General features: G+C 47.8%; 1 protein-coding gene across 1 annotated transcript in view; it reads left to right on the forward strand.

Annotated features, from left to right (window-relative positions):
• Nucleotides 1-16,200, forward strand: part of pik3c3 (phosphatidylinositol 3-kinase, catalytic subunit type 3) — a 123,311-nt gene that overhangs the window by 76,138 nt on the left and 30,973 nt on the right. Inside the window, exons 17-19 of the mRNA XM_084312477.1 lie at nucleotides 125-253; nucleotides 1,771-1,840; nucleotides 11,687-11,751. Of these exons, the coding sequence (XP_084168603.1) occupies nucleotides 125-253; nucleotides 1,771-1,840; nucleotides 11,687-11,751 (264 nt within the window). The remainder of the gene's footprint in view (nucleotides 1-124; nucleotides 254-1,770; nucleotides 1,841-11,686; nucleotides 11,752-16,200) is intronic.

Below are 16,200 nucleotides of genomic sequence, written 5' to 3' on the forward strand. Positions count from 1 at the left end.
TCTTCCACTTCTTGTTTAATTTCTCTAAACAAGTCTAAATCTAAATCTCTGTATATTAACCCTGTGTTCTCCAGAGTGCTCTGACGCCAGCCAAGCGGATCTGTATTAACCCTGTGTTCTCCAGAGTGCTCTGATGCCAGCCAAGCTGATCTTCAAGACCGAGGACGGAGCCATGTACCCCGTTATCTTTAAGCACGGAGACGACCTGAGGCAGGACCAGCTCATCCTGCAGATCATCTCCCTCATGGACAGGGTTCAACACACTCCTTTCTACTCACAACACTATAGAGCACCGCAACACTTCCGGGATTCTGAAATCATGGGAGAGAGAGCGGGGGAGAAAATGTATGAATGTGGATGACATTAAGTGGTTGTAGCTACGGCTGTGGGGGTGCTGGAGACATGATCCAATAGACTTTTATACGCCCGAGTCTCCTGAACACGGCGCGACCAATCCCAAGTCGATCGGCACTTTCTCGGCCGAGCTATAGTTGCTTTTTCACACCCGAACTATGCATGTGCAGATTGCCCACGGAGTCTAGGTCTCTCAATCTGCGCATGCGTAGTTTGGGAGTAGGTGCGAAAAAGTTACTATAGCTCGGCCGAGAAAGTGCCGATCGACTTGGGATTGGTCTCCCCCCGCTCTCTCCTCCATGAGCTCAATATAATGCGGAAGTGGAGTGGTCTATAGAGCAGGGGTCAGCGACCTTTGACACGCGGTAGCTTAACCAATGGCATGCTAGCAATACGTGTGTAAAGAGGAATATTTTTGGAAATGTGTGGCCAAGTTAGCCCTTCCATGGCCTGATATTTATGGTAGTTTGATTGATATCTTAAAAAATAAAAAAAAAAAACGTTCAAGGGTGAGGCAGACGAGGCTGAATCCATCTAATGTGTCCAGGTACGGGAGGCAAGCATGGCAGCGTTAGTGCTCATATATAATTACAATATCCTGAGTATGAGGCGGCTGGGTGGCGCAGCGGACATTGCGCTCGTCACCAACGCAAGAGACACCGGGTTCGACTCCGGCTGTCGGCGTTGCCTCCGGCTTGGGCCGGCCGTCATACTAATTCAATTGGCAGAATTAGTGGGTGGAAGTCGACGGGTGGTAATCTGGACGTTGTGGACAGCGACTCCTACAGGTCGGTTGGGGGACGCCTGCACAGCAGAGACAGGAAATGGCGGGGGTAGTGTGAGCCTCCCACACGTTACACCTCGCCAATGAGAGTCCGCGCTGGCAGGTGAAAAGATGTGACAGGCTGCCTCCTTGTATACCGGAGGGGACACGTGATACAAGGCTTCTATCCTCCCTACGACCGACCTGTGGGGGACATATGCGAGCAACGTTCAAGACAGGGGAGGGACAGCGAAATTGGGATGGGGAGAAAAACTAGAAAAATAAGGAGAAAAAAAAGTGGATCAAAAAAAATATCCTGAGTATGAGAGACATTTCTTTATTAAAACATAATATGCACGTTGCCTATATGGATGGAATAAAATGACACATCCGTAGGAGATTTCAATTTTGATGTGGTGTCATAATTAAACTTAATGTTAACCTTGATATCGATGTGGCACACTGGTTAATGAGACATTTAAAAAAAAAATTGCACTTTGTATCAAAAAGGTTGCCGACCCCTGCTATAGATGGGACCCTAATGGTAATGGGGTGTACCTAAAGAAAAGAAATACAAATAAAATAAATTATTTATTTTGTACGCTGAATTTGTATTGTGAATGTTTTAACGTGTTGTGTTTTTGCATGTATAGCTGCTGAGGAAGGAGAGCTTGGACCTGAAGCTGACTCCCTACAAAGTGCTGGCCACCAGCACCAAGCACGGTGAGAACCCTTAACCCTTTCACTGCCACACGACAGCCGGTTAACCCTTTCATTGTGACAATACAGAAGGTTAGCCCTTTACTATCACACAAACCGGCGGCGATGCTCCATCATTAGCATCATTAGCTCCGCGGATCCTTCTGTCGTGTGGCAGTGAAAGGGTTAACCCTTCATTTCCGTTTTATACCATTTTGAAAAACGCTTGTTTCTTGAAACTTCCAGAAGATTTCAGAAGATTCTGTGATAATCGCCCTTTACTGGAATACACTGGAATACACAAAACACGTTGTAATTTTTCGCCCCTATTTACCGGTATGAATCGTTTTCAAATAAACGCTAGATTATCGATAGTATATGTGTACTTATGCATGCTATAGAAGCGGGCTGAAACATCGATTCTCTTATTTCCTGATCGCACACACACACACACACACACACACATATGGCACACGCTGATATATAGGTGAAAATAGCTCTGATTATCCCAATACTGGTCAAATAGCTTCCTTACCTCAGATCAGATGTTCTCCAAAAAGACGATTCCAATTCCTGATCGCCATTCCAAATATCGATCGCGTTTATTGATCCAACGCTGGGTACTGGAAATATATATTCCACGCTGTTCTGATGGTCCACAATGAGTCCGATCGGCTCGGGTTACGTGCCTGAGAAGTAAAATGTGGATTCCGAACTCTTTTTTTCCCCATGCGTTTCATTAAATCCAATCCAAAGGGGTGCAGTTCCATCCGGGAGACGATAGGGCGCGGTATTTTCCCAATTCGAGTTCAGGCAGATCCCCACTGGTAACGTGAGGCTAGATTGATGAAATATGAATGGAAATCGCTAATAAAAATAAATAACGATTAAAAACAAGATATCTCGTTGGCTGGCACTCAACGGTTGGCATGAACTAACGAATTATGCCGTGGCTGGCACTCAAAGTGTTAACGAGTCTGTGTCCAGTGTTTATATTCAAATGTATTGTCATCATACAGTACAAGTACAGTACAACAAAAATAAGCTTGGCATCCAACCAGAGTGCAGTAATGTAGCAGTAAAGTGCAACAGTAATATACAATGTATAGGTGATTAAGCTGGGTATAAGATATATACAAGACAAGATAGGGCTGGGCGATATAACGATAAATATCGCGATATATTTTAATAATCGATATCGAATATCGTATCGTTTTTTCTTTTTTTTGTGACCTGCAACAGGGCAGTTTTAAAACCAGAGACAATGGACAGACTTGTCTTTCTTGCCTGCAACTTAAAGTAATGGCTTTGCTTGTCCAAATGACAATACTGACCAAATTGAGATTTATTTTTCTCTTGTCCATTTATTTTGTTTGCTTTCTAATTTAAAATACAGTTTGAAACAGTCTGTACACAGTAGGCTATGTGTGCTAGCAGAGCTAGACTCCAGTCACGAGTCACGGTGCACATGTGCGGTGGTTTGTCCACCAAAAAAGCGCCAAAAGATCGAAAATAAACTAGCAGAGCCAGAACGATAGGTTATGTAGATAACCTAGTTATATTAGTATTGGCTAAGCGACCCGCTCTGAGCCTTACGAGATACTCTATATCTCCTGTGATACCTAATGTATCTCCCACGAACAAAAAACACATGCACCCCACCTGTATGGGGCCCCGCCCCTTATGGTGGTACCACCCATATAACCATGACTCTGGTCATGAAACACCCTTCCTCGCCAAAAACCCGTCCCAGGAAAAGACCCCTCAAGAGGGAACTCAGGGCGCGCAGAGCGGGACGCTTAGCCAATACTAATATAACTAGGTTATCTACATAACCTATCGTTATATTTCGTATAGCATCGCGTCCCGCTCTGAGCCTTACGAGATAATGGGGAAGAGCGGGCGCGAGACCCGACAGATGTACCCCCTGAGGACCCGTAAGCCCACATCAAGGGGTGCGGGGAGCCCTGTCACCCCATCCTTCCTAACGAAGGGGGGGCGCAGTCAACTCCACCTGAATGCGAACAAGAGGGAGCCAGAACCCCTTGAACACACCGTACAGGCGGAACCACGTGTGACTCAACACACTGCGGCCCATACCCATACACTCCTGCTACCCGACCAAAGGACGGGAAGCAGGAAAGGCCACAGACCCCAGAACCGCCTGGGAGACAGAACCCCCGGTCATGTCCATGAGGAAAAACCTTACAAAGGAGCCCGGGGAGGACCATGAAGCTGCAGCACAGATGGCCTCCACCGAGGCCCCACCCAGGAGAGCGGCAGAGGCAGCCACCCCACGAGTGGAGTGCGCCCTGACGCCCCCAGGGGGATCCTGCCCAGCCAGCGTGTAGCAGAGGGTAACACCCTCGCACAACCAATGGGACAGGCGCTGCTCCGACAGTGCCTTACCAGCACGAGCCCCACCGTAACAGACAAAAAGCTGGTCGGTAACCCTGAAATCCTGAGTACGGCTGAGGTAAATCCCCAAGCACGGACTGGACATGACAGGTGAAGGCCCGCATCTAACTCACCAGTGTGAGGAGGAGGACGAAACGCCTGAACCACAATATCCCGGGAGCGGAAGGAACTCCGGATATTCTTAGGCACGAAAGCAGGATTAGGTCGCAGAGTGACACCGCAATCGGTCCGAAAAGACAGGCACTCTGGACGTACCGAGAGAGCACAGAGCTCACCTACGCGTTTAGCGGAAGTGACAGCCAGAAGGAACGCGGTCCTGAAGGACAGCTGTCCCAACGGCGCCCGCTCGAGCGGCTCAAACGGGGCCAAGGACAACCGACCGAGGACCAATTGAAGATCCCAAGTCGGAGCCAAGGAGCGTTGCACCGGCTTAACGCGTCGAGCGCCAAGCAGGAAACGCTTCACAAGAGGGTGGCTGAACAAGACATCCCCTCAAACCCCTCATGATAGGAGGATATAGCTGCTGCATATACCCTCACCGTCGAAGCCGACAGTCTATCAAGGAGAGACTGGAGGTAACTAAGGACAGCAACCAGGGGGCAGGAGACTGAGTCCTGGCCCCCCGCCTTACACCACACTTGGAACATACGTCATCTGCCCGCGTAAGCGCGACAGTGGAGGGAGCATGCGCATTCCAGATGGTAACACCATCAGGATCAAGGACCTGCGCCCCTCAACGTACCCGTCCCAACAACTGACCTAACAGATGTATGGGGAAGAATCCCTGGCGGCACGGCATCGGTCCCAGACCTGCCTGGCCATGTCCAGACGCAATCCTCACCCGTCAGGATGAGGGCCGCCCCGCGACAGTACACCTGCACCCACATTCTCCCTGCCGGGGATGTGGGGAGCCCTTAGGCCGCGCAGATGGAGGACGCCCATAGCCAGCCGCCCGCCGCCTGGTGCAGACAGGGGGAGCGTACTCCTCCCTGTCTGTCGATACACGACACTGACGTCGTATCGTCCGTCCTGATCAACACCATTTGTGGACCAGAAGGACCGCTTTCAACACCAACACATTGAACGTAGCGCAGACCGGGCAGCATGGTTTGCCAGCTGCCCCCTACTGCGTTGGCCCGACACGTCACCAGCGAGGGAGGCGTCGGTGAAAACGCGACGTGAGACAGCGCCGTAACCGTCCTAGGACGGAACCTCCCGAGCGTGTTGACAACACGCTCTGAGATGGATGCCCATAGCCCTCCAACCGTTGACTGGGAAGAGGAATACTCTACATCCAGTCTACAGCAACCCCAGGCTGGTAGAGACCTGCCTGGTACGAGACCTGACGATCCACCTTGACCGCGAAGGACCAGAACGTCATCAGGGCAGAACACTCCGTAACCCCGGATGACGCAGAGGCCCCAGTGCGGCCTCCACGCACTTGGTGAAGATGCGGGGAGCCAGAGAAAACCGAACGGCAGCCTCTGGTACTCATACGCTAACCCTGCAAAGGAAGCGTAGGTAAGCCCTAGGATGGAAGATCGGGGATGCGCATACGCATCCTACAGGTCTATGGAGGAGAACCAGACCCCCACCTGACAGTGTTCAACAGGTAGGAGACGATCCAAAAAATGCTGAACCTTCCCATGGGACAGGTCCAGCCTGGGTCTTACACCCCTCCCTCCCGACTTCTCGGGCAGAGAACACCGGGAGGAGAACGCCACGACGATGGCTTGCTTCGTCCACAGAGATTGGATCTCGTCGACCAGAGCTGTCCCTGCTGGAGACCCCGACAACAGGGTCTGTACCAAACCTGAAAACGGGTGGGGTTGTGTAAACACAAGTCCCCGCCTCACCATTCTCTCCATCTACCTCGACATATGGTACTGCCGTAGTCATATGTGACGACACTCCCAACGCACCCGCCGTCACGTGGCGCAGGTCCGCCAGGAACTGTAGATAGTTGGCCCGGTCCCCCTCGCTGTGCGAAGACAACCCTGGAATCGTGCGAGGAGCGCGTTCCGTGTCGGAACACCTGACCCTGACACCACCCACGAGGCAATCGCACCCAAGGGGGAACCCCGACAGAAAAGGGCCTGTCTGATACGGGGGGCTTCCGATCAAAAAAGCCCCCCCACTGAACACCCCTCCAGAACATGCTGAAGGAGTTGTTCTGCAGCCGGACATGCAAGGTGTAAGGCCCCCATGGGTTCCTACACACCGTAGCCCTGCAGTGATATCACTACCACCCCAAACCATGTGAGCTGCGACCACTTGCCAATATTCCAGGAGTGGGAGCACCAACATGATACCTGGCCTGGCGAAGGCGAGGCCGGGGAAGCCCGCACTGTGTGCCTCAAAAGGTTTCGAGCCCCCCTGCTGACAACACTTAAGTTGACAGACGTAACACCAGGCTCAACCAACACAGTTCAAGGTGTGGGAGCCGCTTGACAGCACAACATTCTCACGGACAGACCCAGGCTCAGCCATCAACTGGGTGTCAGCCCCTGTCTCCATGAGAAGCGAAGAATGGGGCCGCATATGCTTCAAGAAGGTCCGCGGCCCGCAGCCAAAGGAACACACCCAGAGCCCCGCTTCTGAGGGTAACAGAAAGCGGACTGAGCGGGGAGCGGGCTGCTCGCGGCAAAATGACGACGGAGTGGTTTACCAACACCGAAATCACCCAAAATGGCCGATCCCTCGGCCGCCAAGACTGTCGGCCTCGCGATACCCTGTCGATTCTCCAACCAGGGCACCACTGGCGGGGGAAACATGGCCGCCTGTCGAGGGCCCCGTCATCGCCGCTGACGAGGCCGTGCTCTCTCTTCTTCTGGCTGCGCGGTGTGAGGCGGTGTAGGGCCTAGGACAATACCGCCCGCGCTCCAGCAGAAGACCAAAATCCCCTGCGGAGAGGGGAACCCTGAGCGGTTATAGCTTGCGGCTGGGTCAAAGCTAATAACGTCAACATCCTCGACGGAGTGGTTTACCAACACCGTGCGCGATGTGTCGACGTCGGCCGGCCCTCAAGGCCCCTCCACCAGACACCATTTCTGTAATAGAAAAAACACCAATTCGAACACAGTTCTAATCGTTGCCAATTCCATACCGTGGCGGTACAAGCCTTAACAGCCCACCAGCCACTCGCCAGGCCGACCCATGGTGTCGGCCGGGCGGGGCATTGTTTCAATATATCAAAACCAAAGGATTGACGTTAACATGGAGCACCAGTGGTGATTGCAAACAGCACCCTCCACTGTGGTGTGGACCATGAAAAGGTTAAATGAATAAAAGAGCTAAACCACAAAAACTGTAGAATGAGCAAACCCATACACACAAGTTTAAGGGGAGACGGACCAGACCCGTCTTCATTCAAAATATTCACAACAGAACACCAGCCCTAGTTTAGCCCATTTACCAAAAAAGGTAAACAAAGCCCCCCCCCCGCACTACTCCCCCAGTATACCGATTGACCGTCAGTATGAATGGTTTGAGAGGAGAGAAAGCTTGTAGCAAGACAGACCTTCTCATAGCAGAGTGACAAAATGAAACAATAGCCCCCTACACAGGGCCGCCCCAGGAGATGGGGGGCCTCGCGTCTAAAAACGCACAGGGCCTCACATTTCTCCCAAGCGGCCCTGCCCTTACACTACTGCAGCCTAACGCCAGGCAATGTGGAACCCAAGACAACAATTGCCTGTGCACAGACACGCAACATGTTTACCATGTCGGCTGGACCCATAGCCCCACTACCCGACGCCAACCCAGATGGGAACACCGTTCAACAAACCCCGCCGGAACATAAGGTAATACCTGGCTAGAACCTAGCCACGACCTACCCCGTTGTCAACCCATTTACCCGAAAAAGGTAAATAGAACTCAAAACCCCACAACAGCTACCGACTGACCTTCATTGATGAACCGGGCAAGAGGCGGGAGAGTGACAACATCTCACGGCGGAGACATTAAAACAGCATAGCAATTAGCAGTAGTGATAGCATGCGGCAGTAGCGATAGCATGTTAGCATAGCTTTAGATGTTTTAGCAGCACGCCCAAGACAGCTTGGAAACCGTTCCCTGCAGAGAACGTTCACCAAACCATCTTGCCCCTGGCGCCAACACACAACAAGGTTGTGTTAACAACACAAACCAGCATTACTAACACTAATACCCATGCCTGAAGACACAGGGCCTACCTGAGTACAAGCTGGCCCGACAGCCAGCCTTGTACAGCTGAACCTCGATGTGCAGTCATCAAACGAGGAACATCACAGGCCCGTCGTGTCGCCGAAAACATGCGTCGAAGATGCCAGGGGCCAGCAACCTCCGGTAAGCTTCCAACATTATTAATCTTCCTTAATCTTTTCATTCCGCTAGCTCGTATGGTGCAAGCATCCAGTACGCTGGGACGAAAATAGAGGAAGGGTGTTTCATGACCAGAGTCATGGTTATATGGGTGGTACCACCATAAGGGGCGGGGCCCCATACAGGTGGGGTGCATGTGTTTTTTGTTCGTGGGAGATACATTAGGTATCACAGGAGATATAGAGTATCTCGTAAGGCTCAGAGCGGGACGCGATGCTATACGAAATATAACTGTTCAACTCCCCTGGAGCCACAGCCAGCAGAGAAGCCGGTTTACTTTAGCTTTTAAACCAGCTGCAGCCTGAGAACTGGAGTGTGAGGGGATGTAACACTAAAGATGGCGGCAACGACAAAGAATTGCTGCAAAATAAACATACATCTGTTGTTTAAATTTTTTTTTTCTTTTTCTTTTTTTTTTTACTTATAACAATTTCGATAATTATCGATATCGAGAAATATGATAATATTATCATATCGTTATCACGATATGATTTTTTTCCATATCGCCCAGCCCTAAGACAAGATACAAGATATGAATGATAAATTATAAATATAAATGAGTAGATAGATAGATAGATAGATAGATAGATAGATAGATAGATAGATAGATAGATAGATAGAAACTTTATTGCCATTTCAACACTGTTGATTGGGATTTGTCTTGGTGCCACGTACAGTGCAGACAATGTTAAAAACATACAATATAAAAACACAAGAATACAATATAAAAACACAAGAGTACAATATAAAAACACAAGAATACAATATAAAAACACAGAGTACAATCCCCACAATAAAGAGTTTTACACAAACAATTAAAAAGAAAGAAAATGCTACAGTACCTAAAATAAATTGCTCAGTGTTCCAGTTTAAAGTGCATATTGCCTTAAAGTGCATGTCGGCTGGTGCTAGCCCTTGTTGTGCAAAGTGCCTGTACTCGAGTTCAGGTGACGGACAGCCTCGGGATATGTACTGTTTTTAAAACGGGATGTCCTGCACCTGAGACTTTGGAGTCTTCTGCCAGAGGGAAGGGGGTTAAAGAGGTCGTAAGCAGGGTGAGAAGGGTCCCTGATCACCTTTTCCCCTTTCCGCCGGATTTGTGTGGCATAAATGGAGGCCACAGAGGGGAGCTCACAGCCGATGATTTTTGACGGAGTGTAGTGCTAATCAGATGTATGTACAGAGTTGTAATATTAATATGTACAGTGATACAGATATAAAGACACTATGGTAGTTTGTACAGTGTGGTCACAGACCTGGGAAAAAAATATATTATTACAGTTTTAAAGGCCAACCTTCACGTTGTATTTTTGTTCAATAAACAATGTGGACTAGGCCAACGGTGACTTTCATGAAGAATGGAAAAAAAAGTATTGAAATTGACCCAGTTTTAGCGTTTTTATCAAACATTTTGTCTGCCCAACACAATCACCACGCACGTGGATATTTTAATCAATGGTTCATAACGTGCGTGTGTAATCGAAATGACTCGTCACAACAGGTGCAGGGCACCAGGGGGCTCACCAGGGGGCACTGAGAGTCACACACAGCTAGTGGCAGGCACTGCAGGCAGAGAGCCTTGCTACCATAGATATATGCTTGCTACTACTAGCCGAATGAAAATGTATCTGTTTATAGCCATCCATCTCTAAAGCTAACCACTATTTGTAAAAGCCACAACCACGTTACCATATTTGTAATAATGTAAATCATTGTGTCGTTGTACACATATTGTGTTTATAACGTTAGTAGCTAACATAGCTTAGCTTGGTAGCTATTGTGCTAACAACATATCCCGACATCCGGCTCACTGGCCGGCATGAACGGCCGACCCAAAATGGTTCTCTCCTCTCTGTACACCCCGTCCCCACGGGTGCCCTGCCGGGGGGCCCATGGACGCGACGGCGGCGGCAGCCGTAGGGTGCTCGAGCCCGTAAAGGCTAGTGGTACACGATAGCTATGAGCTAACTAGCGCTGCGGGCTCGGGCGCCCTGCGGCCGCCGCTGTTGTCGCGTCCACAAGCTCCTCCGCGGGACACCCACGGGGACGGGGGCACACAAAGAGGAGAGAACCACCCGCAGGGACGGCGGGCTATAGGCTAACGTCAGTGTAGTGGTCCCGACTGTAGCAGGGACGGCGGAGCTATAGGCTAACTGTGATGCACCGAGTGGGCCACCATTGATCTAGTACTATGACCCGGACGGACATAAGGCATACGTTTCCTGAAGTGACGTCACGGCCGTGCTAGCGTCTGATAAGCTTTTAGATTCGGCTCATTAATATGCACCTGTTGTGACGTCGGCGTTTGATAAGCTTTTTTGATTCGCGCGTGCATGTTATTCGTGCGTGGACCTTTTTAACTCTTTCAGAGTGGCATTTCCGGTGTCAAATGGAAAAAAATAAATAATGAAATTATATACCAATGATGTAAACTACCCATAATTGATCAGTAGGGTTTAACCTGGAGGTTGGGCTTTAAATATTTGAACTATTTGGGATGTACTTCCTATACATTTATACCGCTTTTCCACTGCATGGTACCTAATTGACTCGACTCGCTATTGGCACCTGGTACTTCGTTCGTTTTCCACTGCAGGTAGTACCCCCCCGTCAGTGTAGCTGGTCGTCATAGGGCACCGTGACGTCACCTTCAACGCCACACACACACACACATATTGAAGCTAGCTATGAAATCAGTACCTTATTAGCTAATGTACACTAACAGTTATAATGGGAAATCCCAGTCACATTAGCACATAAGCTCAAATTAGCGATCGTTTTGTGAGACTAAACTCCTTTTTCTTGGTGGTAAATTGTGTTGTTTTGTGCTGGACCAATCAGTGTTTCAGGTCACTTTTTGGTACCCGTTTTACCTGCTTGGAACCTCGACAAAGCAGGTACTAAAAAAAAGTACCAGGTACCCGCAAACTTCGGCAATGGAAAACCGAAAAGGCCAGGTCGAGTCGAGTAGGTACCATGCAGTGGAAAAGTGCCATAAGACAGCCGGAAAGGTTGACCATCAGCTACTACTACCTTGTTCGGATCAGTGGTCCAGCATCACTGTGACCTTGTGTCGTGTCCTTCTCCCAGGGTTCATGCAGTTCGTCCAGTCGGTCCCTGTCGCAGAGGTCCTGGCTACCGAGGGCAACATCCAGGTAAACACCCTCTCATTGTGTCCGTGTGTCATTTAAAGCTGCGATCTGTAATCCCCAATGTAAGCTAAACGGATCGCCCCACCACAGACTTTAGTTTGTTCTGAATGGTTGAGTGAGAGCTTGATGCAACGATAGACTGTTGCAAGTAAACCTGAGCTTCTAATGCATTTTGATGTTGTTAAGGTTTGTTTACATTATTTTGTGATGTTAGCAGTGTTGTAGTCGAGTCACTAAATCTCGAGGTCGAGTCTCGAGTCCCCAGTGTTTGAGTCCAAGTCCGAGTCACCAAAGAAGAGCCAAGTGTTGTAGTCGAGTCACTAAATCTCAAGTCCGAGTGGAGTCCCCATTACCCAAGTCCGAGTCCAAGTCATCAAGGTTGAGTCCACTCCACTATGGCAGTCAAAGTGCTGACATACAAATAAAAAAAATTCTACAATAAACATAAATGTCACCATTTCAAAGGGAGTTTATTTACTTTGTGACACAATAGCCAAACAAATGCACTTGCCATCAATATCTTTCTATTACAAGAGAAAAACTCAAATAAGAACGTTTGACTCCTCGTCTGCACCTTCCGAGTCCGAATGCAGTCAGTGCTCAAGTCCAGGTCGAGTCACGAGTCCTGAAAATCAGTCCAGGACTCGAGTACTAAAACACTGGATGTTAGTCTAAACATTTACCAGTAGTATGAATTATTACGAGATGGGTCTTGCAAAAGGCTAATCTAAGTGAGCATTCTCAATTGTTATTTAATGTGTGTAATTGTTGAATGCCCACGCTCGCTCTTAGGTCAGATCGATAACTTCATAACTCATTGGTCTGCCTATCTACACCTCAAACAGCGTCCTGTGAAGTGGTTGACACGCAGGACCAACCGAGTCTACAAAATGTTGTTGTTACCACTGACCGACAAGAGACAGCGAATGCACCGTTCCGACCCCCGTCAGTCATCGACCTTTAACGTCGAGTGATTGAAGTTGCGGAATCTGTTATTTTATTTGCACTGGGAAGGACTCTCTATATTCAGAGGAGGTCCATTTCCCTAATCCGTTACACGTATTATCACTATATGGCTTTACTTGATAATCCCAATATACAGAATTCACCTTTAGTCCTTAATGCATAATCATAAGTCTCCTTTTACTCCGTAGGGATAAAGCCTATAGTTATAGTTATATCCCCATTATACAGAATGCACCTTTAGTCCTTAATGCATAATCATAAGTCTCCTTTTACTCCGTAGGGATAAAGCCTATAGTTATAGTTATATCCCCATTATACAGAATGCACCTTTAGTCCTTAATGCATAATCATAAGTCTCCTTTTACTCCGTAGGGATAAAGCCTATAGTCATAGTTATATCCCCATTATAGCTAGGGATAAAGCCACTTACACATCTTATCACTATATGGCATTACTTGATAAAACCAGGCTTGCCGAACCCACCTTTCTCCTCCTCCTCCGTCTGGGGAAAAAGTTCTTTTTTATATCATATATTAGGCACAATACAGGCACATTGGTGCACATTATCATTATTATTATTATTATTATTATTACTGGTAAAGTTACAATGCAAAAATACATCTCCATCCTTACCCGTCTTTTTGGGAAAAATAGAAGCAAAACGTGGTTTCCAAAAGAGGATTGTTTTTATTTTTTAACAGTAGAAAATTACATTTAAGGGTTCAGTTTCATTTATAAAAGTACACAGGTTTTTCAGCTTACTATATATCAGGTTTCAGTCCTCTCCTCAAAATCTCTCAAAAAAGTCTGGCTCTTGCCTCCGCAACAGTCTCTTTTATTTGACATTATACCATATTCCTGATTGGTCGAAGAACATTGATGTCACAGGATCGTCATTTAGTTTAGCAAACCAACATACAGTACATAATTCGTTATGAACTCCTCCTTCTTTGAAATATGATATTTCTGTTACTGTTATCTAACAGTAACAGAAAGTCCCTTTTCCCTTCAAAACGTACAACGGCTTTGTCTGGGGGAACCACGTGACTGGGGCCCTTCATAGGATCTTCTTAAAGAATCCCTCCAGACAAATCCCTCCTTTTTTAAACATAATTCTTTTAGTATTTTTATTTACTGACAGTCAATTATAAGCATGCCATTTTGAAAACTCTTACTGTACACATTTTAAACATTTAATTGTTATATAGTTTCTTTTCTTTCTTTAAGATCTCCCCACTAGTTCCCGGACTCTGTCTTTCAACCCTCAACCCTTAATCCCCTGGTCGTCTGAAAGGGTTAAGCTCTTACAGCTCTCTCTCTCCCATCTTCCAGAGGCCCACATTCCTCAGGGTTCCTCCCTTCTCACAGACACCCGGGACCTTGTCTGCAGATATTAAAGGCTCATTTCCATTTTTTATAAGTAGAGCCAGCTATCCTCCAGAGTTCAGTTTAAAGATTATACTGGTCACATAGGAACGACTCAGGATGTCATTGTCCAAAAGTGTCGCTTGTTTTGTGACACTTCTCACCCACTCTGCCATCCTGTGAGGTCTTTGTCCATTGTTAATTGAATAATTGAAAAATAAAGCATATGATTACATGTGAAAAATAGGTATATAGGGCTGTATTGGAACGACTCAGGATGTCTATTTCAAAATGTGTCATTTGTTTTGTGACACTTTACACCCACTCTGCCATCCTGTGAGGTCTTTGTCCATTGTCAATTGAATAATTGAAAAAATGAAGCATATGATTACATGTGAAAAATAGGTAAATAGGGCTATATTGTTACATAAACAACAACAAAAAAATTCAAAATAGAAATCACTGTTCTTCTTTAGAGAACAGGGCTTTTGCTTTTAAAAATAGTAATCACTGTTCTTTCTCAGAGAACAGGGCTCTTGCTTCTTTTTTGATTATATTTCTACCAACATTTTTATGTCATTGGTAAGGTGATTTTGATGACTTTCGTGCTTTCTTCGGCCTCTCGTAGTCCGCCCAGCCTCTGGAAGATGGTGGCGATGTACTTGTACCGGGGACTTCTTGTCTTGACCCCCCGGATCGAGAGGCCAGGGATCTTGGGTCTGGCAGGCCTTGACCTTTTTCACCTCCCCTGACTTCTTGACCGACCACACTACTGTGCTCGGTGGAGGGCAGGACAGGATAAATCTTCGGATCCCTCCGCGCATAACGGATTCCAGATTGAACTTTGATGTTGGACGTGCTCATCTTAGGGTAAAAGATCAAATCCATTCTATAATATTCGCAGCTGTTTCCCCAGCTCTTGACGGTCGCCCATGTCTTGCCGAAATTTGTGTCACCCTCTCGGGTAACCATGTAGATCTTCACCCAGGCCGGGAGGATACCGGCCCAGTTACCTCCCACCAGAACATGGGCGACACTGGATCTCTCTTCTGACGCAGCGTCCAAGTAGAAGAAGTCCTCGTACTGCATCCTGGTGAAAGGGTCAGAATAAGGTCTTCTCCCGGGTTTTATTCCCACTATGTCAGGCCAACTGGCAGGGGACTTAAGTTCTTCATTTGTCATCATTCTGCCAGTTCCTGTATATAACTGAGATCGTTGGCCGTCATCTACAACGTCCCATTTCCCTCTCTGGAGCGTTATTTTCTTCATCCAGGTTACTCCTAGGCCCAGAGACAATTTATCCTCCGGTGTTGTCATCGCAGTTGCTGTCTGTCCCTGGTCAGGCATTTTTGGTGAAACCAGACTTGGTGATGATGACACGAGGGCCGCTCTCAATCTATCAAGGGGGTCTTGATCCAAAATACTCAATACGCTATCACCATGTAACATAAGTTCGTCTGAGATGGTATATCCCTTAACCGCCATTCTCCGGTGGTGTCTGTTCGTTCCAGCGTTTCTGACCAGTGTGTGAGAGAGACAACACTGGTCCTCTTTTATCTTCATTTCAGAAGAGGCTCCGTCATAGTTGAAGGCCAAATTCTCTTTTTTGCATAATTTACGGCCCTCCCTGACCGGGAGAGGAGGCCCATACGACGTAGTAGATTTATTGTAATAATGACCCCTATTATCACAATGCAGGGGAGGGCCCATCTCACTATCCCCATCACCACCGCCCTGGCTGTCTGTACCATGGAAGTGGCAAAATTCCAAACATCACCTACTCCATCTGCCACGGCCCCCCCTATATCTTCAGCTGCACGCCCGATAATGGTACCGAGTACTATCGCAAATTGAGTTATGTCTCTCCTCCTGCTCCATTCGTCCACATGCGGTGCCCGATCCTGTGAACAGGACCCGTTTGTCATGTTGTTAGCATGCGAAATGGGAAAAACACCATCCAGGTAGAATCCTCTTGTTGTCCAGCCAAACCCCGGACCCAGCCCTCCTCCCGTTTCCAAATAATCAGATATGGGTTTCCATGGGGATACAAAGTCAAACAGGGCCTTGTTGCATCCCGTACAGGTGTTAAACAGATGGTGATTGTTTCCCCGTCTGTTATTG

The sequence above is a fragment of the Notolepis coatsorum genome, assembly GCF_963971535.1.
Source record: "Notolepis coatsorum genome assembly, chromosome: 4".
NCBI lineage: Eukaryota > Metazoa > Chordata > Actinopteri > Aulopiformes > Paralepididae > Notolepis > Notolepis coatsorum.